At 46.7% G+C, this 20,994-nt stretch overlaps 1 protein-coding gene and 1 non-coding gene across 3 annotated transcripts; both read left to right on the forward strand.

Annotated features, from left to right (window-relative positions):
- Positions 1-2,057: 2,057 nt before the first annotated feature.
- Positions 2,058-20,975, forward strand: LOC122368768 (lipase maturation factor 2-like). 2 transcript variants are annotated; one of them, XM_043343008.1, is made up of 15 exons: positions 2,058-2,102; positions 4,451-4,583; positions 6,835-7,091; positions 7,462-7,669; positions 9,290-9,468; positions 10,891-11,008; positions 12,156-12,278; positions 12,865-12,972; positions 13,461-13,561; positions 14,039-14,174; positions 14,833-14,940; positions 15,707-15,827; positions 17,240-17,338; positions 17,787-17,884; positions 18,671-20,975. In XM_043343008.1, the coding sequence occupies exons 2-15, from the start codon at positions 4,490-4,492 to the stop codon at positions 18,832-18,834; spliced, it is 1,914 nt and encodes a 637-aa protein (XP_043198943.1). In that variant the 5' UTR covers positions 2,058-2,102; positions 4,451-4,489; the 3' UTR covers positions 18,835-20,975. The 2 variants fall into 2 exon arrangements, with proteins under 2 accessions (XP_043198943.1, XP_043198942.1); XM_043343007.1 differs by lacking the exon at positions 2,058-2,102 and adding an exon at positions 2,117-2,164.
- On the forward strand, positions 8,288-8,369 carry Trnas-gcu. Its single transcript has one exon. It is a non-coding gene; the product is annotated as a tRNA-Ser (tRNA).
- Positions 20,976-20,994: the final 19 nt, after the last annotated feature.

Below are 20,994 nucleotides of genomic sequence, written 5' to 3' on the forward strand. Positions count from 1 at the left end.
CCTCCCCATTATAAGTAACTGCCAACTGGGATAATTCTTCAGAATGCTTGAGACAAGGTAATAGCATCACTAATGTTAGCTGTGGCGGACCTTTGTCCCTGTTTTGAGTTGAGAGCTTGGTGTCGGTACCACGATTTTCCGTCAAATAAATATCACTATGAAGATACCTTCAACCCCGCCGGCCGCCCCCATTGCCAGAATCCCAACAATCTCTCTGGTTCCGCTAGCTTACTTCCTTCTTCCTAGTCAGTATTGGGATGTGACGGGGCGTGCAACACCAGGGATTAGCATGTATCATCGCCCTGTGGTCGCATCAGAGTTCAGATCAATATACAAACATGTTGCGTTGCACAACCGTCCAGCTCTACGTCTGATGAATTAGGCCCTTCTGTCGTGTTTCGCTTCGCTCGCCCGCACTGGAACTGGGCAGAGCAGACAAAGTCAATTCCAGCTTGTAGAGTCTCATTTATCAGATGCGTTGGCTCGGGGCTGGTGGGATACCGGTTAGAGCAGGTTTCATCCGGTTTGCACTTCACGGCCCATGCACTGAAGGTTGTCGACCGCTGAATTGTATGAGAACACCTGTAAGAATCTTGGAGAACACTTCATTTTGTAAACTAAGTGTAAACGGTAAAACATGGGAAAGGACGGTCTCAAATAGGCCGATGCGAGACTTCTTCCAATATTCCAAAGCTACTAAAAGAAGCAATTTCAGCTGCATTGATAAAACATATACATTTTAAGTCAGGAATTTTAATACATATTAAAATTCCTGATAATTTTAATATTTCTTGATAATATTAAAATTAAAATATTTAATACGGCGAGCTTCTGGCGCAGCCACCGACATGGGAGCTAACAGGCCAGCCGCTCCAATCGCGGCCTTATTCCGAGCACCTCGGCGTGACGCTCGATGCCCGCTCCACGGCTTCCATGGACACGTCGACCCAGGGTATAACGTCGCCCAGCGCGTCAAAAGGGCACGAGCTGCCTTTTATGGCCTAGCACCAGCTGGTATGCTGGCCAAAAGCTTAAGCCCCGCTGCCCCCCACTCCCCAGCAGACAAAGCTTATCTATGGAAGAGGTTGTCCTGCCTACTCTGATGTATATGGGTGGCGGGTGCAGCACAGCACCTCTCGGCCCATCCAAAGTGGACCGCCTGGACGCCTTTCAAGCCGGATGTATGAAGGTGGCATTCGGGCTGCCCCGCTTCGCACACCACTCCGCCCTCTTGGCGCGGCCGCCGGCTTGGCACCAGTTCGAGAGTTGATGAGAAGTCAGAAGCGCAATATTATCTGCTCTCAAGTCTCAAGTCAGCGATGGTAGCGGAGCATCGCCTAAAACAGGCCATGATTACCTCCTTAGCGAAGCTGGCCACGTGTCCCAGAAACCTGGAGGGCTCATTCATCCTACAAGTAGGTAGGTATATGAAATGAGCAGCAGGGACTTCCGAGCGATAATGGAGCTGGCTTCCGGTGGGCCGGTGGTCGGTGGACCCTGACCGTGTGCGAGCTCCGAGGATGGAAGACGGCTTGACGGACAGCATAAGACTGGTCCTTCAAGGAACTTGTGAGACCTCCCGGAGACTACTGAGGCTCCTCACGTGCTGTCTGTTACTGCTCCTGCTCCTGGGGCTCCGATCATTTGTGATCACACAAATTTATATAATATGTAGGTACATTGTATTTGTCGATGTACAATGGTGCATTATAAAGAATGAATGACTGAATCAGTAAATTGCAACTACTACACGAACAATTGAAGCTCAAAGTATCTCATTCTGGGCTGTCAAAACGTAGTGTAATGAAGTTAATTTAAATTTGATAGCCAAATTCATCATGTGGACTTTAAAACTTTTGCGTAAGTTTCGTCTCCAACAGTTTTTGCCGGTGCATTCATTTTCATTCTGTTCTACTTACTGCTAGCAAGCTGACGCTAACTCATCTGTTTTGATTCCTGTGATTCGTCAATTAGCTTTGGTTCGGTTAGCGATTGGTTCGCTTGAAAGGACAACACGCACAAATAATGAAGCCTAGAACACTAATTCTGGCCTTCTCAATATTTTAAATTTGGATGGTAGGAGATACACTTGGATGCACTGGGTATGTTTGTTCACAGTTTATATGTTTATTGCAAATATTTAGTGATCTGCATCTTCTTATAGGTATCTTGATCTCAATCTTATAGGTATCTTGATCTGCATGGTGGTCATTCCTCTGCATTGATCTCGGCACATGTGGTTTGTGTAGCTACAGCACTTTCCTACATCAGTAGGCGGAACTATGGTCGAGCGTACCCATTTTCGGGAACGCATTTTCGTTCCCATGTCTGGGAACGATAAACCCAAATATGGGAACGCCATGTAGGCATTATTTAAAACAAGAAAAAGAACCGTTAAATGACGTCCAAAAAATATAAAACGATCGTGAACCGCCTGATATTTGTCTCAATATTGTTGGGAAAGAGTTTGATATTGTAAGGCCCATCATAGTTTCAAATCGTTCCCCTATTTCTAAAGCAGTCCATCATCCGGGCCGCGAGCCCAAATTTGGGAACGCTCTCGTACACTGGCGCTGCAAGCGTTCCTTATTATGGGAACGGCGTACCCAAAATTGGGAACGATTTCACCGACGCCTTTCAGGGGCTCTTTTCATAAACAAGCATCACGTCCAACGCCGCAAATTATTGTTAACGCAACAATTATCAGATGACCTTTCCGGCAAGACCGTTGCATGTTTCGCCCGACGCCCGGTCTTCTGCGCTTTTATTCCCGTCGATCTCGCAGCGGGCACGCCCCCCTCTGCAGGATTATGTAATTCACAACGCTCAGCGATGCTCAACAAGGTCTTCCATACCTATATCCACCGTCCGCGCCGAGGGTGGAGACATGTCAAGCACCTGTCTGTTTATCACCGATAGTTGACGAGCACAAGGAAGTATCCAAAAATGGGAACGCTGAATATGTTACACCCTCAAAACACCTAGTCCCAATGACAATCTAGTTTTTTCCTTTCTTAATGAGTGTAAGTGGCAAAAGGCCTGGTAGGATGGGCACGAGGAATGATCGAAATCAGCATAAAAATTATAAATAAGCCACACAGAGCGACCTATATAAGAGAAATTTCCCCAAAACGATCATGCTTAGAAACACGGAAGACAAAAACCACGCTCATGACGCTCCTCATAAAACAACGCTAAACAGCTAGCATCCAAATAAAATATGTCTTTCCGGGCTGATAAAATACAGCTGAATAATTTTTAACCACTTAAACTGAGTTTACAACAGTAGTTCGGTAAAATAACTGACGTCCCACGCAGTCGTCCGCCTCGACACCAAATGTCAACAATATTATCTCGGGACTGTCCGCGTGTTCGATTGCATATTTCAGCATCTGGTGTCGCTAGTATGAAACTTCATAACCAGGCGAAAATTATTATACTTGACCTCAAAATGTAAAAAACGCTTCATTTTCCTTAAAATTGCAAGTTAAATGTAGTATAACCCATGTTTTCACCATTCCGTCATTTCAAAAAATCATTAAAAATATCATTCGACGGTCAATTTCCTTGTTCAACGGTCAGATTAAAGAAACTTTTATAGAGATTTAGTACAACGCAAAAATGGGAACGTTCCTATATTTGGGTACTCATGACCATAGTTCCACCTACTGACATACCTATAGGAATGCATAATCATAGTTATTAACATAAGTTATTCATTAATTATGCAGTCCTTCTCTTCTCTTAGCACATCCAAGAGTCTAGGTTTGGTACCTATCGGTAGAGCAGACGGCACACAAAGGTTTTCCAACCAAGGAGAGGCGCTATACCCGGAGGCCGGAGGTGAACCTAAACAAACCTAACCTAACCTAGCCTACAACCTATAACTTACAAACCTACAACCTATAAACCTACAACCTATAACCTACAAACCTAAAAACCTACCCTACAAGTCAACCGACAAACCTACAGCGCCTCTCCGCAGTTGGAAAACCTTTGTGTGACGTCTGGCCTAATGCCCTAGATTCCTACATTTTGAATTTGGGGCTATAACTTGGAAGATATGCCTGAGAACTGTTCAGCTGTGCAACAAAAATGTACCACATGTGCGCAGTTAGCTACTTTGAGTGACTTCGCCAGTTAGTCGTCCCCCACACTGGTACCTATTTCATCATGCTCAGCCCTGCATGCCGGAGGAGAGTTGGCCAAGTCTCAGACAGGTGACTGACTGATGTCACCCAAATATGAAGCATGCAGCACTGATCTATGCTGCATGGACTAGGGCAGCCCTCTGAGCTCTGACAGTGTTGTTTGATGTGCGATGCCTTCCTTATGCTTGCCCAATGCCCATTGCCCATAGCCCCATACAAGCTCTGCATTCATTGACGTTCAATACTTGGCTGTATTACTTTCACAAAAAACTGATGTTTGATTTTCTTTCTCATTTCAGGGAGTTTCAGCCTGAGATCTGAGCCAAGTCCTTTTGAAGATGACGGCCACGTTCCTGACAAGGAGTTTGTTTCTTAAATGGCTGGCCGCAATCTACCTTGTTGCTTTTCTCTCCCTTTACATGCAGATCCCAGGTGAGTTTCTTTGTAGATGAAGTATGGTTAACCCTCGCCCGCACATGCCATTTTCCCATCCTAGAACGCACATGGGGGGGGGGGTGGTTGCCACCCCCCCCCCGCGCCATTTCGTTCCTGTTGGAGATAGAGCTTAGCGGTAAGGACCAAAAAGATTCTTTGGGAAGAGACGAATCCAATGATACCCAGTTTTACCTTCTCAGGTCAGTCATTGACCTTCCAGGTCAGGTCAAACTAAAAAATGTTGCTGTTTTGGGTCACCGTTGGATAGCAAGTGCGCTGCTTATCAAATACCGATGACGATGCTGTTTTCTGGTGCCAAGCCAGCTAGAACCTCTTTGTCACACTACCCGACCAGAATTTTGCTGCTGAGGTCATTTCAGGTCAAGTTAGGTCAAGGTCAATTATATGTGTTTGTATGTCTGTGTGTGTCTGTGTGTATACTGATGTGTGCACCGATTGTTTTGGGTCCATATTACATGAAATCATGATCTGAGAAGCTTTTACCAAAAATGCAGTCAAAAAACTTCACAAAAAGTAAATTCAGCTTGCCTAAAACGCAATTATCTTAGATGACCTAGGTTGACCTTGACCCTGACCTTGACCCCTGTACATCGTCGAACAACATGTTCCATGATAGGTGGGAGGTAAGACTGGCAAAAAAGGCCGAAATCAGGGTGTCAAAAGCTCACAAGGCCCATGGCAGGCGCAAGATGTTGAGAATTGGCCATTTGGGTCATGACATGACCTGAAAAACAAGGTCATATCTCCGAAACCAAAAATCACAGAAACTTGAAATTTTCAGTGGACCTCAAGAAAGGATAGAGGAGCAGCTATACGAAAAATCAGCCTTCTAGCTCTAAAAATGTTGAGTGCAGAGCAGAAAGACTACCTGGGGGGGTGGCAACCCCCCCCCCCCCCCATGTGCGGGCGAGGGTTAACCCGCGCCCCACTGGGGGGGGGGGGGCTATTCATAGCCCCCCTCTCGTTTTTCTGCAATAAATTCTAAACCGCTTGACGGATCGCCGCCAAACTTTCAGTACCTTCGGCTGCATCAATTGGACATTTTGTGTCAAAATTTGAACTTCGTATCTTTCATAGGTTGGCCGGAAATGACGTCAGAGTGACGTCATGTTCGGCCGATTTCGACGCAAAACATTGAACCACGGCAATCGCTCCCTAGAGCTCACTTTTTCAGCTAGATCCAATTTCTTTGCATGAGAGGACTCAGAATGGACTGCGCTATCAAACTGCTTTTAAGTTTTATAGATTAAAATTCAAAATTTGTATTTTGATACTTTTTTCATTTTTTTTTTACTTTTCGAAAAAACGGAATATATATGATAGAACACATGCTTACGACTTACTCTAGCAAGTTTTAGCCAGATATCTTCAAAAATTGCCAAGTTATACGCATTATAGCACAATCATAGGTTGGCCGGAAATGACGTCAGAGTGACGTCATGTTCGGCCGATTTCGACGCAAAACATTGAACCACGGCAATCGCTCCCTAGAGCTCACTTTTTCAGCTAGATCCAATTTCTTTGCATGAGAGGACTCAGAATGGACTGCGCTATCAAACTGCTTTCAAGTTTTATAGATTAAAATTCAAAATTTGTATTTTGATACTTTTTTTCATTTTTTTTTTACTTTTCGAAAAAACGGAATATATATGATAGAACACATGCTTACGACTTACTCTAGCAAGTTTTAGCCAGATATCTTCAAAAATTGCCAAGTTATACGCATTATACCACAAATTTCACAATTTTAAGTTTTTCAAATATTTTTTTTTTGTGTGTACGAATTTGACATCGTACACCAATATAAATAGCACCATCTTGTTCCTGAGCTCAAACTGCATCCGATAGACATGTTTTTTGTTGAAAATTTTAAACTTTGAAATTTGACCTTTTTTACCTGAATGTGACCTGACCTAGTCCAACTTTACTATGTGAATGTTCTAACAGTGACATGCATTTGCTATGCAAAAGTTTGCGCCACGCACTTGTCCCACGTAGCTTTGTTAACGCAGATTTACGGTAAAAACATTTTAGATACAATACTTTGTACATTTGCTTACATAATATACTGCACAAACAGTTGCAACTTGCAAGACAGTGTTTTGTCCGCAACCTGTCTCTACATACAATAATCGCCACGCCATGTGTGGATCGCTCATCGTGAATACATACATACATTACATACCAATAATTATCAGTAACCGAATTTCTCCCCTCTCCCCTCCAGGTCTTTTCGGAGCGAACGGCGTGCTCCCGGCGCAGTCCCAGCTGCTGTCTCACCCATCAGTAGCCTCTGCCTGGGCCCGTCCGACGCTCCTCTGGCTGCGAGGCTATGTCGGGCTGGACACCTCACACGCCATGGAAGCCGCGAGTCTGCTTGGGGTGGTACTGAGTTTACTGGCTGTGGTGACGGAGTGGGGAAGAGTTAAGGTGGTGCTCGGTGCACTGCTAGTGCTGTACGGATCGCTGGTGCAGGTCGGACAGGTAAGTGGTGTGGGGGGAGGGGAGGGGAGGGGAGGAGAGAGAGAGAGAGAGAGAGAGAGAGAGAGAGAGAGAGAGAGAGGGAGAGGGAGGGAGAGGGAGAGAGCGGGAGAGAGAGAGAGAGAGAGGGAGGGAGGGAGGGAGGGAGAGAGTGATAGAGAGAGAGAAAAAAAAAGAGTCAACATTCTGTTCTGTCGTTTAAGACTCTATCATAGCCATTTGTGTACCGGTAAACCCTGCTATCCCTTGGTAGGCTTTTCTGCAGTACACTACAGTTTAATATGTAGATGTCTATGGCTCTGTGAATCCATCCAATTGACAACATTCAAACTAAACACCTCTCACAAAACTCTGACTCCCCCCCAATTTCCAGGCATTTTTGTACTACCAGTGGGACTCGTTGCTCCTGGAGACCGGTCTGCTCGCCGTGGTACTCGCCCCCTGGCTACCCTCCGGGGGCCGACAGAGACCCTCGGACTCGGTCGGGCTGTGGTTGGTACGATGGCTGCTCTTCAGACAAGTGTTCTCGACGGGGGCGATGAAGCTGCTCAGCAAGTGTCCGTCATGGTGGAGCCTCACAGGTGAGAGTTGGTGAGAGATCAGGGGTGAGATTTGGGGGGACTCATGGGTGAGATTTGGGGGTCTTACAAGTGAGGTTTGGGGAAATCATGGGTGAGATTTGGGAATCATTGGTAAGCTTTGAGACTCGGAGAACTCAGCCCTCAGGTGAGCTGTGGAAACTCACAGGTGAGGTCTGGGGGCTCAGGTGAGCTGTGGAAACTCACTGGTGTGAGTTGTGGGACTCATCAGTGAGATTTGGGGAAATCTTGGGGTGAAGTGTGGGGACTCAATGGAATATTATGGGACTCAGGGAACACACTGTGGGTTTTAATGCTCATAGGTGATACTTAGGAACTCACAGTCTCACAGATGAACTGTGGAGACTTACAGATGAGCTGTGGTGTCCCATATGTGAGATGTTGAGACTCAGAACTCACAGTTGATAGGGATTCACGGGTGAGCCGTGAGAACAAGTGAGCTGGAGGAACTCATGCTTGTGCTGGTTTAGGGTCTCTAAGAGTCGGAATGTGCAATGTTAAATGGATAAAACGGTGAAAATATTAAAAAAAGCAAGTGGTAAAACGTTGTGGGTGGGTGCTAGTTTTATGTCATTCGTTGAAGGCACCGCGTGGTGGCAGGACGAGGTGGCCGAGTGGTTAAGGCGTTGGACTGCTAATCTAATGGGGTCTCCCCGCGTGAGTTCGAATCTCATCCTCGTCGAACGTTTTCCGTCGTGTTCCAACTGCGGTAACGGTAACAAAAAGCGCCAGGATATGCCGATCCCCACTTTGGTGCATTTCTTTTCGCTCGTATAAAATAGACCCGTAGAACAAATAGTGTTTGTTCTACGCCCACTATATTATACCCCCCCCAAAAAAAAAACAATAGTGTTTTTTTTTTGGGGGGGGGAGAATTATTAGGATCGCTCGGCGAGATTTGGTACCTATCAGTGAGTTACGACCGCTTATGTGAAGAAAGATGGTTTTAGTGATCGTAACATGTCATAACTTATAGCACAATCCCTACATTTTAGTAGTCCGATGGGTCGGGGACGGATGGTCGGAGACGTTATGGGCGCTGATGACCGGTGACCTCCGGGCGGCCTAAAATCACATAATATCGAATCACATTCTTTCTCTTATTCACCCCAACCAATTTCTAGGAACTTCTGTTCATTCATTGGATATTGATTCTCAGTGGACGTATGCCGACCCACTCGCAGGGGGCTAACTGATTCTGTTGTTGTTTCCCTTATTATATTCTTTGGTCGTTATTCTCCTGAGTCCTGATGCTGCCATTGCTGTTGCTGTAGCCTATATCTTTTGCATTATTGTTTTTGTTGTTGCTAAATATCCACCTCTAAATCTCTGATCGCATTGTTCTCGCTATTCATGTCATGACGTTTTCGTTATATATAACCCTTACGTCTACTTTCTCTCTGCAGCAGCGTTGGATATTATTTTCCCTCCCAGTGTATGTCTACCCCGTTATTTCTGATGGTTTATTACTGAATATACCACTCCCGCTTCTGTCTGCAGCTCAATAGACTTCCATTTTACTGATGTCATTTCCCTTCTATCCCTAGGGCTGAACTTAGGTATGTCCATATTACTGACACAACTCCCCTTTCTGTCCCACAGCTTTGGACGTCCATTTCCAATCGCAGTGCATGCCGACCCCTCTAGCGGCGGTGGCACACGCTCTGCCTCCAATCGTCCTCCGTCTGGCAACCGTTTTCAGTCTGGCAGCCGAGCTGGGCGGTCCGTTTCTGTTCTTTTCGCCCGTCAGACGGCTGAGACTGGCCGGGTTCTATCTGCAGGTGAGCACTGGTGGGTCCAGGGGGGGGGGGGGGGTAGAAAATGGGCCCCCTGATCTATAAAAAAAAAATCGATTAAACTCGATGTCGATGCTCAAAATCGATGAAATTTTGCCGTTCTTTCTAGAATAGAAAGAAAACTAGACAACTTCGATTTAACCCGCGCACCGACGCCCCCCCCCCCCCCCCCTGAGGTTTTTCGCGAATAGCGGGAAAACCGCGGCGCTACGCGAAATTTGGTATGACTATAACCTCCTCAATTTTACACATGGTGTGCAAGTTTGAACCTCCTACCTTTTAAGGTCAGGTCACCAGGTCACTTTGAATGACCCAACCTCAAGTCACTTTTTTGCAAATTTGTCACCGTGCCAGAGCTACAGTAGATGTCGGAGGCCTTTGGAAGTCACAGGATATTATTAGGTCATTAGTAGCTACAATTTGTATATCTCGGAATTTTGATATCGGTGACCTAAGGTCAGGTCAATTTCGCGACCTCCCCATTATAAGTCAATGGGGGAAAAATCAACTCCCTGTTTTTACCACTAAAACGGGTCGGAATGGCCCCATATACCATACATGACTTCATATACGATCAACCTTCACTATCTTGAGGTCTGTTTTGCTGTTGGGCAGCTGTGAGGTCATGTGACGTCATCAAAGGTCACCAAAGGTTTTTGGCCAATAACTCCGTACAGGAACAAGATACAGACGCGTGGATGGTCTCATTGTGTTCAGCTCGTCAAGACGCATCGAATGATATACATGATGACCTCAAGGTCACGTGACCTGAGGTCAACCTTTGACCTTGACCTTTCGAGGTCAACATATCTATCATTCGATGCGGATTGACGAGAGGATCACGATAATGCCCTTAGTTTGTTCCTATCTTGACTAATTCGAAAGTTATTCGAGAAAAAACTCTCCATATCTAGCGCCGCCATTTTGACTTTTTCGACCCCTGTGACGTCATCTTTGACCTGACCTGAAAATGACCTTAGTAAAAATTGTAGATCTTGGCCGTGCGTATCCGATGCCGTTTACCGCTTGTCGCTATCTTGCTTCGTTCTCGAGATCTCAGGGGGGGGGCGGTCATCCGCCCCCCCCCCGTCGGTGCGAAGTTGGCGCAGACCCCCGTCGGTGCGCGGGTTAAACTACGAATTAGCACATAAACCACCGAAATCTAAGTTTTTGTTTGTTTAATTTTGATTTTTTGTGGGTTATGTCCCCCGCAGCGTCCGAGACCGCATTTCTGGATCCGCTTATGATTATCATCATGCTGTTCACCCCTATTCGCCCCGCCCCCTCACATCATCATCATTCATCATCATCATCATCATCATCATCATCATCATCATCATCATCATCATCATCATCATCATCATCATCATCATCATCAGTACCATGCTCTCTCCCTCCGGTCCACAGGTGTTCCTGCAGCTGATGGTGTTTGCCACCGGCAGCTTCGGCTTCCACAGTCTCCTGGTGCTGACGTTGTGTCTCAGCCTGCTGGATGATGACTGGCTGACTGGGAGGAAACCACAGGGTAAGACACTGGGGTAGGGTAGGGAATCTGTATGCCAGCACAGTCTCCTGGTACTGACGTTGTGTCTCAGCCTGCTGGATGACGACTGGCTGACCGGCAGGAAGCCGCAGGGTAAGGAACTGTACCGAGTGGGAACCGCAGGGTGAGGAACTGTACCGGGTGGGAACCTCAGGGTGAGGCAATGTACCGGGCGGAAACCTCAGGGTGAGGCACTGATAGATCAGGGTGGTTACCGCGGTACAAAAACTCAGGTAGAGCTGCTCTACTGGTTGGGAAGCCGCAGGGTGAGGACACTGTACCGGGTGGGAACCTCAGGGGCAAGAAACTCCCTATCAGAGTTTCCGTACTGGGCGGAAACCACAGGGTAAGAAACTGGTAGAACGGGGTGGATACCTCGGTACGAAGATTTCCCAATATAGCTACCACTCTGGTTGGAAACCGGAGGGTAAGATACTCACCACCTAGATGGTAAACACAGGGACTGAGGAACCACGGAAGAGCTAGATGAAAAATGCACGGTAAGAAAGTATTTGAACTAGAATATGGAAACCGCGGGGCAAGAACTCTAACTGGCGCTGGACGGCATTGTTAGGATAAGGTACTTCATTGAAGCTGCGTTAAGTTATTAAACGCAAGATGACAAACTTCACTAGACATGGTTGGAAACTAGTTGTTTTCCTGATGATGTCCCAGTACAATTATGATTATACATTTGAAATTAGATTGCGTGGCAAGACTTCTTATTAAAGATAGCTGGCTCGGCGGAATCGTCAGAATATGAGACTCACGTCCTGTGAGCTCACTCATTTGGTGGGACATGGGGTATCTGGAGCGGTTCTGCCCGTCTCTCACCCACTCATCCCCCGGCCCCCGCTGGGGAGGGATGAGAGGCGCTGATTAGCTACTTAATGAAAAATCGTTAACTCCTTTAATGAACTCTCCTCTCTCGCCCACTAGGCGGCCTATCCGGCGGCTGGCTGGAGTCCATTCTCAGTGGCGCCGTGCTCCTCCCTACTCTCTCTAACTCTCACTAACCTTGCCCCCTCCCCCCCCCCCAGGCGGCCTATCTGGCGGCTGGCTGGAGTCCATTCTCAGTGGCGCCGTACTGCTGTCCCTTCTCTCTCTAACTCCCCCTCTCTCCCCTCAGGCGGCCTATCCGGCGGCTGGCTGGAGTCTATCCTCAGCGGCGCCGTACTGCTGTCCCTGCTAGCAGCTACGATAGGTCTGTTCCAGATTCGCCTACAGGATGGAGGCATCGCTACCGATATTGGTAAGAATGGGAGAGGGAAATGTATTCAGGAGGGGTAGGAAACTCACCAGAAACACTCGTCCTGTGGTGGGAGTTACTCGATAGAGGAGATGATTGTATGCCACTAAATACTCGTTGGGAAGCCGAAGGTGGAACTTAGTCTTGGAACTTGGCAGTATTTCTTCAGGAAGAAGTGACAAACTACCATTTTTCATCTAGAGGGGCGCTAACTTAGCTGAATATTCACTACGTCGCGTAACGAAGAGTAACTAATTGCTGAACGAAATGGTACCAGCTGCAGGGGGTGGGGATAGGGTTAGGGCTGGCGACTCTGAAATACTACCCAGGACTGGTTTTCCGGTCTGCATCACCAATCAGTAACTAGACTGGTAGATACAAATCATCATTGTCTGTCCCTGATGTCTATGTCTATCCAGATGCATTCGTTTTAACTGTTGACTTCGCTTCGTCAATCGTTTGGTTATCCCGTCGGCTATTTCTTAAACAAACAAATAAATAAATGCCCCTAAACCCCAAGAAACGAACCTGCCTCCAAACTCAGACTTCCACCCCAACTGTCTTTATCTGACCTCCGTCTTTTTCGCAGGTTTTTCCCCGGAAGAGTTCGGAGAGTTTATCCATTTCGCGGTACCGGCCAGTATTCTGCTGGGCGCGGCCTCTTTCCTGCTGACTGCTGCCGATGCCATCACTACGGGTTTGTATTTAAAAAGTCAGGATGTAGTCATTACACTAACTGGTTTGTGGTGTAATGGTTGAACGTGGGTTTCATGGTTTCATATGGCTTCGCTTTCGCAGCCTGCAGCCTGTCTTAAGGACTCATCTTATTATGAAAAAGATGAGTCGTGAAATAAAGATAAAGTTGATCGTGATGATACACAACGCCCTTCGACGTAACGCTTGTTCAAAAATACGATTACACTTGACACATATCGCTTCGTATAAAACGCACGTAGTCATTATATGCATCGCTCTGTATATCAACAGTCATTATATGCATCGCTCTGTATATCAACGCCAGTCTCGGCACCCTGTTCTATTCTAACGCTCATATTCTACATTCTCTCTACATATTCATACATTCTCTCGTATTCTACGGCGTACGTAACGTACGCCGTACGTAACGCCGTACGGTCTCGCCGTAACGCCGAGACCTTGTATAACGCCGTCTCCGTTTCTTCACAGCTGTTTTGGACTCTGCCGGGGGCTGCTGTCGGAGGATGAACTCCGCTCTGAATACCACGGTGACAGTACTGGTGGCGGCGGCGGTATTCACTTGTTCACTGGTGAGGGAGAGAGAGAGGGAGAGAGAGAGAGAGAGAGAGAGAGAGAGAGAGAGAGAGAGAGAGAGAGAGAGAGAGAGAGAGAGAGAGAGAGGGATGGGAGGGAGACAGGGAGGGAGAGTTAATATTTTTGAGTCAGTGTTAGAGATTCATGCGACACCAAGTTGTGATATGATCCTTTAACTTGCAATTTCTCCGAAACCTTACGTTATTTCAACCTCGATAATATTCCCACAGAACTGCAACCTTTGTTACATTGATATTCGTTATCTCTCCTTAATTAACCTCCACCGCCATTCATTGAGCAGTTTAGAGTTACCCTGCTGACCCTTGTTTGATCTCTGGTGACCCCTGTCGACCTCTGGTGGACCCCTGCTGACCTCTGTTGACCTCTGGTGGACAGGTGAACCCCTGTTGACCTCTAATGCACTCCCTGTTGACCCCTACCCTGACCTCTGTTGACCCCTCTCCGCCCCACAGGTACCGTACACCACCCTGGACGCCCCCACCCACCGCACTCTACCGGAGCCGCTGAGGGATGTATTCGCCGAGACCGTACAGCCTCTACATGTGTTTGGATCGTACGGACTGTTCAAACAGATGACGGGCGTGAAAGGTGAGAGAGAGGAAGAGTCGAGAGATGAAGGAGGAGAGAAAGATAAAGAATCATGGGTAAATTATCGGTGTGAGAAGGCAGCAAACAGTTCGGTGTTCATGGCGAGCGCATATTTAAACAGCGGCGAGGCACATGACACTGGAGTAAATGAGTTATGCACGAATGTTTTCTTTACATACACCTACTTTTGCCCCGCGCTAGCAATTTCCCCTGCACTGGCGTTTTCCCCTACATTAACGTTTTCGCCTACAATAATTTTTCCCTACAATAGCGTTTTCTCCACACCATTGTTTTCCGCTACACGAATGTTTTATCCTATGCTCAACGTTTCTCCTACACTAACGTTTTTCCCTACACCCATTTTTTCACACTAACGTTTCTCGTACCGTAACTTTTTTCCTACGCTAACTCTTTCTCCTACACTAACGTTTTCTCCTACACTTAACTTTTCCCCCTGCACTAACTTCTCCTAATATGCTAACATTTCCCCTCCCCCTGCTGACCCCCTTCCCCCAATCCCCATTTTTACTGTCACATTTATCGCCTGTTATCACACGAAGCGTATATTGATGTGTTTAATTAATCATCACTTTTGTAATGACGTAGACGGTATAGAATCCATGTTATGGAGGGTCTCAATACATCACCTATCTACCAGGTCGTCCGGAGGTCGTGCTCCAGGGCGCCACCAAGCTGGACGGCCCGTGGAATGATATCGAATTCCGCTACAAGCCCGGCCAGCTGGATTACATGCCGCCTTTTGTCGGTGAGTGGAGGTGTTTGTTTGGTGGGGAAGGTGTGTTTGTTTGGTGGGAGGTGTGTTTGTTTGGTGGGGGGAGGTGTGTTTGTTGGTGAGTAGAGATGTTTGTTTGGTGGGGGAAGGTGTGTTTGTTGGTGAGTAGGTAGAGGTGTTTGTTGGCGAGTAGATGTTCCTGATTAGATGTGTCTGTGAACTGTGTATTTATTTAGTATTTATTTAGATACGAGCAGGGGAGCTGGCCTGGACTCTGCCGCCGTTTGTCGATGAGTTAGACGTGTACTGAGTGTGAATAAAATGGGGTGCTTGTTTGTGAGTATAGATGTTTGTTAGGTGAGAAGCGTTGTTTGTTAGTTATGATATGTGTTTGTTGGGTGAGAGAAGGTGTTTCTGTGTGAGTAGAATTGTTTCTTGGTGAGATCCAATGACCACCTGTAGTTCGGGCGCCCAAAACCCCAATTCATCATCATCGTCATCATCGAGATCACGCATATTCATTGATATGATGCGTTGGAAATAACGCAAAGGAGACGTATAGGCCGTCGGTTCATGCCATGGTTACCTATGTCAGTCTTGTCTTAACTATCTTTCTGGGTTTACATTTTGTTTATTTACTGTTTACTTGTGCAATCACCAACGGGATTGAACGGTATAGGTAGTCGCCCAATGGCAGGTGAACTCAACACATAGGACGAAGGGTACTTACTTACTATCTACCTCATGTATCTGTCAAGACTGGCTTTGTCACTAACTCCCCCCCCCCCCCCCCCCATAGCGCCGCACCAGCCCCGTCTGGACTGGCAGATGTGGATGGCGGCCCTGGGAGACTACCACGCTAACCCATGGCTCACCTCACTGGCTTATAGAATACTCACCGGGCAGAAGGAGGTGGTTAGGTGAGTGGATATGACGTCACTGGCTTATAGAATACTCACCGGACAGAAGGAGGTGGTTAGGTGAGTGGATATGACGTCACTGGCTTATAGAATACTCACCGGACAGAAGGAGGTGGTTAGGTGAGTGGATATGACCTCACTGGCTTATAGAATACTCACCGGACAAAGAGAGGTGGTTAGGTGAGTGGATATGACGTCACTGGCTTATAGAATACTCACCGGACAGAAGGAGGTGGTTAGGTGAGTGGATATGACCTCACTGGCTTATAGAATACTCACCGGACAAAGAGAGGTGGTTAGGTGAGTGGATATGACGTCACTGGCTTATAGAATACTCACCGGACAGAAAGAGGTTGTCGGGTGAGTGGATATGACGTCACTGGCTTATAGAATACTCACCGGACAGCGAGAGGTGGTTAGGTGAGTGGATATGACGTCACTGGCTTATAGAATACTCACCGGACAGAAGGAGGTGGTTAGGTGAGTGGATATGACCTCACTGGCTTATAGAATACTCACCGGACAAAGAGAGGTGGTTAGGTGAGTGGATATGACGTCACTGGCTTATAGAATACTCACCGGACAGAAGGAGGTGGTTAGGTGAGTGGATATGACCTCACTGGCTTATAGAATACTCACCGGACAAAGAGAGGTGGTTAGGTGAGTGGATATGACGTCACTGGCTTATAGAATACTCACCGGACAGAAAGAGGTTGTCGGGTGAGTGGATATGACGTCACTGGCTTATAGAATACTCACCGGACAGCGAGAGGTGGTGAGGTGAGTCTGGCTATAACGTGACGTCATTGGAGGATGTAGTGACGTCACTGGCTTATAGAATTCTCACCGGGCAAAGAGAGGTGGTTAGGTGAGTGACTGGCTGTAGTGATGTCAGTGGAGGATATATTGACGACACCGTAATTATAGTCGGTAGCTTTATTAGGTGCTCTGCTGTTTTCGCGATTTCTTTACCGGATGGGTAGGGCAGTCAAATAGGGCAGTCAGGTAGGGACACTGTTACGCTATTTATCGTAGCACTAGTGATTTATGTGAATGTTTTGCGGCCCTAGTTGGTGGCAAACTAATTGCTTCTTATGGCAAGAGGAACTATTTCAACCATTGTGAGCCATTGTGGGTACCATGACGACATGAGCCGTGAGCGAACGTTATTGTTTGGACTTGCGCAGTTATTAGGTGTACGAATTAAAAATTTTGTGGTATATTTATCGTGGTTTTTCATTCTTTTTTTTACCTTGTTTATGACCCAATCGTTTTTGTCGTGTTCCCAACAGTTTGACCCTCGCCACTAGCGAGATGAATCTGACTACATCTCGTTATTCCCAGTCTGCTGGACACTGCTCGTTACCCGTTCACCTTACTGGATATATCTGACTATGTCCACTTATTTCCAGTCTGCTGGACACTGCTCGTTACCCGTTCACCTTCAAGCCGCCGAAGTACATCCGAGGAATGCGCTACACTTATACCTATGGCGCCGGCGATCAGCAAAGGTCAGTGACCTGTGGCACAGGCTGGGTCTGATTTGGTGACCTTTGAGCAGATGAACTTTTGCAATGGCCTGTGACCTCGACCTTATTCATCCCTGTCAAGCAATGTCTTGTGACTGGTTACCTGACCGGATAATCGTAGTTTTTATAACGTCTGACACGGTTAGGTTTCAAACTCGTCAGCGAGTATTCTTTGGCACGACTGAATCTTCTGGCTATTAGTGCAACGTTTTGATGTCTGTTAAAACAGAAAACGTCATATGTTACCCAGACAAGTGCAATAGGCCTTCTTCTGTCTTTCCAAATGTGTGGCTCATGAACGTTTTATTCCTCATTCCTCACCACGACGTGCTCCACTTAAAATACATCACGTGATTTCTACCACTTATCCCCAGCTGCACTGTGGCACCGTCGACCATTCATCACGTGACTGTGCCGCTTATTTCGACAGTTGGTGGCAGCGCAGTAAGACCGGAGAGGAGTACCTGCCTGTGTTCTCAGCCGAACACAAACCGCTGCTCGACTACCTGAAACAGCTGAATGTGATTGGTGAGTGACCACGACCGGCGAGAGGTCACTGGCAGTGGCGGAGTCAGGGCGTGCGACGGGGGGGGGGAGTGGAGGCAGGGTCGGTGGAAGGTTAACGAGTGTCATGTGCTAAGGGGAAATAATGTGGGATTGTGAGATGATCAGTGATCACCCATAGCTGTTGTAACTTGCTCATAAAGTTCGTTGCATGATACAAGAGCCGTAATATATACGGGAGCTGCTAAGAGCCTGCGAAAAATAATACGGGATCTTTCGCCGGTTTTCTTGTGTTCATTTCTCTCCAACTTCCTTCCCAAGTTCACTTTTCACCTTTTCGGTGTTCAGACTAGGCATTCCCTCTATCAAAAGCCTACCTTGCGGCCTCGTGGCACTCTTCACCCTTCGTTAATCCAACACGAGTTCACATGCTACCACCACTACCCTTCTAACCAGTATCCACTAGCCACACCTAACCAATAACCACATATTAGCCGTTTTCACGATGGCCATCTGGTACACATTTGGTGCACATCTGGTACAGATTAAGTGCAGATTTGGTCAAATTAGGTTCAGTGTGTCTCTTAGCAGCTATCAGCTAGGGTTGCACTAATTGCTTATATGCCTGCTTTGTCATATTATCAGAGAGCATCATCGATTAAAACACTGAAATAAATTCATAAAATGAAGATATTACTTGCTGTAAAAGAAATTAGGTGCAGCTTTGGTCAAATCAGGTGCATTCGCCGGATAGCCCGTCGTGAAAACGGCTATTATGACTCTGACTCTCATTTGTCTCTCTCTCTACAGGTCTGCCTAAGGAGACGACCGACAACCCCACTCTGATTGGTCTGTTGGACGCCATCCGTGCCACCCTGGACCAATGGGAGGCCCGGAATCTGGTGTGGTCGGTACTGCTGGCGCTGTGGTTGGTGCGTGTCGTGACGGGGCGTGTCATGGGAAGCGGGCTTTAGAGGAGCGGAGTGGGGAGCGGGGAAGCGGTCTTAAGAAGACTGGTGGGGGCGTCTGTAGGGGTTTGGTCCGTCATGTGAATGTGTCTTCAAGAGGGCGACAGCTGGACGTGTAAAATGACTTTTAGCTGGAAGGCAGCGTAGGGCGTGTTGACTTGTCATGTAAACCGACCTTTACGTGAGATGAACCTATGCTGGGAACCGGGCTTCAGAAGACCCGTAAAAAACTGCTATTGAAAAGGGCCTCTTTAGGCGACCGGCGAAAGGCTTTTGTGAACCGCTCTTTATAATATCGAACTATTATGATCTTGCGAACGTTTAAAGGGACCCTCCCACCTTCAAAAAAGTTTATGAATTGGCACGAAAGTGATGTCGCTCGGTTCAGAAAGAGCGAAAACGAATATCTACCAAATTTCATCGAAAAATATTCACCGGTATTCAAGATATTAGACTTTTACTTTTGTTTACTTTTTGGGATCTCCGCTGTTCCTAGCGACTTTATTTGAAAGTGCGGCATTTGTTGCGCGCAAAGCAGCATATACCACCGCGTGCTACCAAACGTTTTAGTAAAAGATTTAAAAATCGTTAGATCTCCGCTGACGTCACAAATTCTAAGGGGGCATACCAATGCACTAGCCCCTTAGAATCCAAAAACTGCAAGTTTGAAATTCCATATCTCCGAATTAAAGCATTTGTCGATGTCGTGAGTGCCCAAACCGGTATTTTCAGGCCATGGCCACCAATTTGGCTATCTCAACTCAAAACTAATGTTAAGGTGGGAGTGTCCCTTTAACAGTCACGTTAATTAGTGAAACAACGACGAACGGACTTTTAGCGCGATTAACCACAATTCGTTGAATTCAGTCAGGTTGTTGGGCATTCAGTAAAATAAGTCGGAAATATGTGATTCAGATTATCGCTGGCGAAGGCCTTAGGTTGGCTCATATCGATCCCGGCTGGATTTTTGTCTCTTCAAGAGACGATAAATGCTTTCTTTTCCTTACCAGGTTATAGTTGTTCACTCCCGTCTAAGTTTTCTCCTTTGGATGCTATGTTTCTTACAGACCTTGTATAGACCCTATGCAGCGTAGAAAGAAGTCAAGAAGTCACCTGTGAATTCTCGATACCAGCTTTCTGTCGCAGGTTTCTGCCATCATGACATTTGTATAGCGATTTTTGCGTGAGAGAGACGCATGCTTTGGGATTGTGCCTGTGGTCTTTGACGTGTTTGTAGGCTGTTTTGATGATTATTCCCCGTTTTGTAGGCTTGTGTGTGCTTTGGTGTAGCTGTTAGCGCAATATACTCTGGAAGTAGCATAGCGTTGGAAAATGTTCGACTCCCTTCTTATTCTATTCCAATAAGTCACTTCGAAAAGACCCGAAAACCCCATTCCTTGTCCCATACCGGAATGTTTGAAGCATTCACGGAGTTTGTCTCTGTGCTGTGTGCGGATTGAATCGTGTTTTGTGCGGATTGAGGTTTTTCTTTGCTCGGATTGAATCGTGTGTCGTGTGCGAATTCAACCACGCACTCTGCAGATTGGATTCCATTGCGTGTGCGGATTGGAACATGTACTCGAGTGGATAAAACGCGTTCTCTATGCGTGGAGTGAGCGATTGCTGCATAACTTTTCTTTCTAGATTCTCTTACATACATGCCATGCTACGGCAAAAAAAAATCATGTGTTTCGCCACATTTGCTGTTGCGCGTATGTGCGTAGAAACCAAACCCACTGTAAGTCATGGGCTTGTAGGTTAAAACAAACTTCGGTCGCGGACATTCTAGGCTATGTATCTCGAAAAGACCGGATCCGCGTTTTCCCCCAGAGGCTCGATGTTTTCAATCATGTTTCAGCTTACTAGATTTAGTGATGCAACTTTTTACCAGACAGCTAGCCACGACAGGAGAATACATAACGTTTACCAGCTTAGATGCTTCCGTTCTGTTTTCAATTTTGTGCCAGTAAAGATTACAAGAAGTAAATCCAGCGATAGCACTACGCTTGGTGATTCGTTTTTCGCTGCCCTTTGCTCGTTGCATATTCAGTGTCACAGCTGTGATCTTTCGCCGTACCTGCAGTCTTCTATCGTCTTGTCTTCCGAGCACGCGTTTCGAGGCTGATTAATAAATTGATGTGCGAACAGCTAATGTTTTTGAACGAT

The sequence above is a fragment of the Amphibalanus amphitrite genome, unplaced genomic scaffold, assembly GCF_019059575.1.
Source record: "Amphibalanus amphitrite isolate SeventyFive unplaced genomic scaffold, NRLGWU_Aamphi_draft 000974F_arrow, whole genome shotgun sequence".
In the NCBI taxonomy this organism is placed as follows: Eukaryota; Metazoa; Arthropoda; class Thecostraca; order Balanomorpha; family Balanidae; genus Amphibalanus; species Amphibalanus amphitrite.

Bases quoted from the DNA above. Each gene is read 5' to 3' on its own strand.
- LOC122368768 (XM_043343008.1), top strand. From the start codon at position 4,490: ATGACGGCCACGTTCCTGACAAGGAGTTTGTTTCTTAAATGGCTGGCC. The intron at 9,469-10,890 runs GTGAGCACTGGT...TCCGGTCCACAG, and splicing joins TGGCCGGGTTCTATCTGCAG to GTGTTCCTGCAGCTGATGGT. The intron at 17,885-18,670 runs GTGAGTGACCAC...CTCTCTCTACAG, and splicing joins GAAACAGCTGAATGTGATTG to GTCTGCCTAAGGAGACGACC.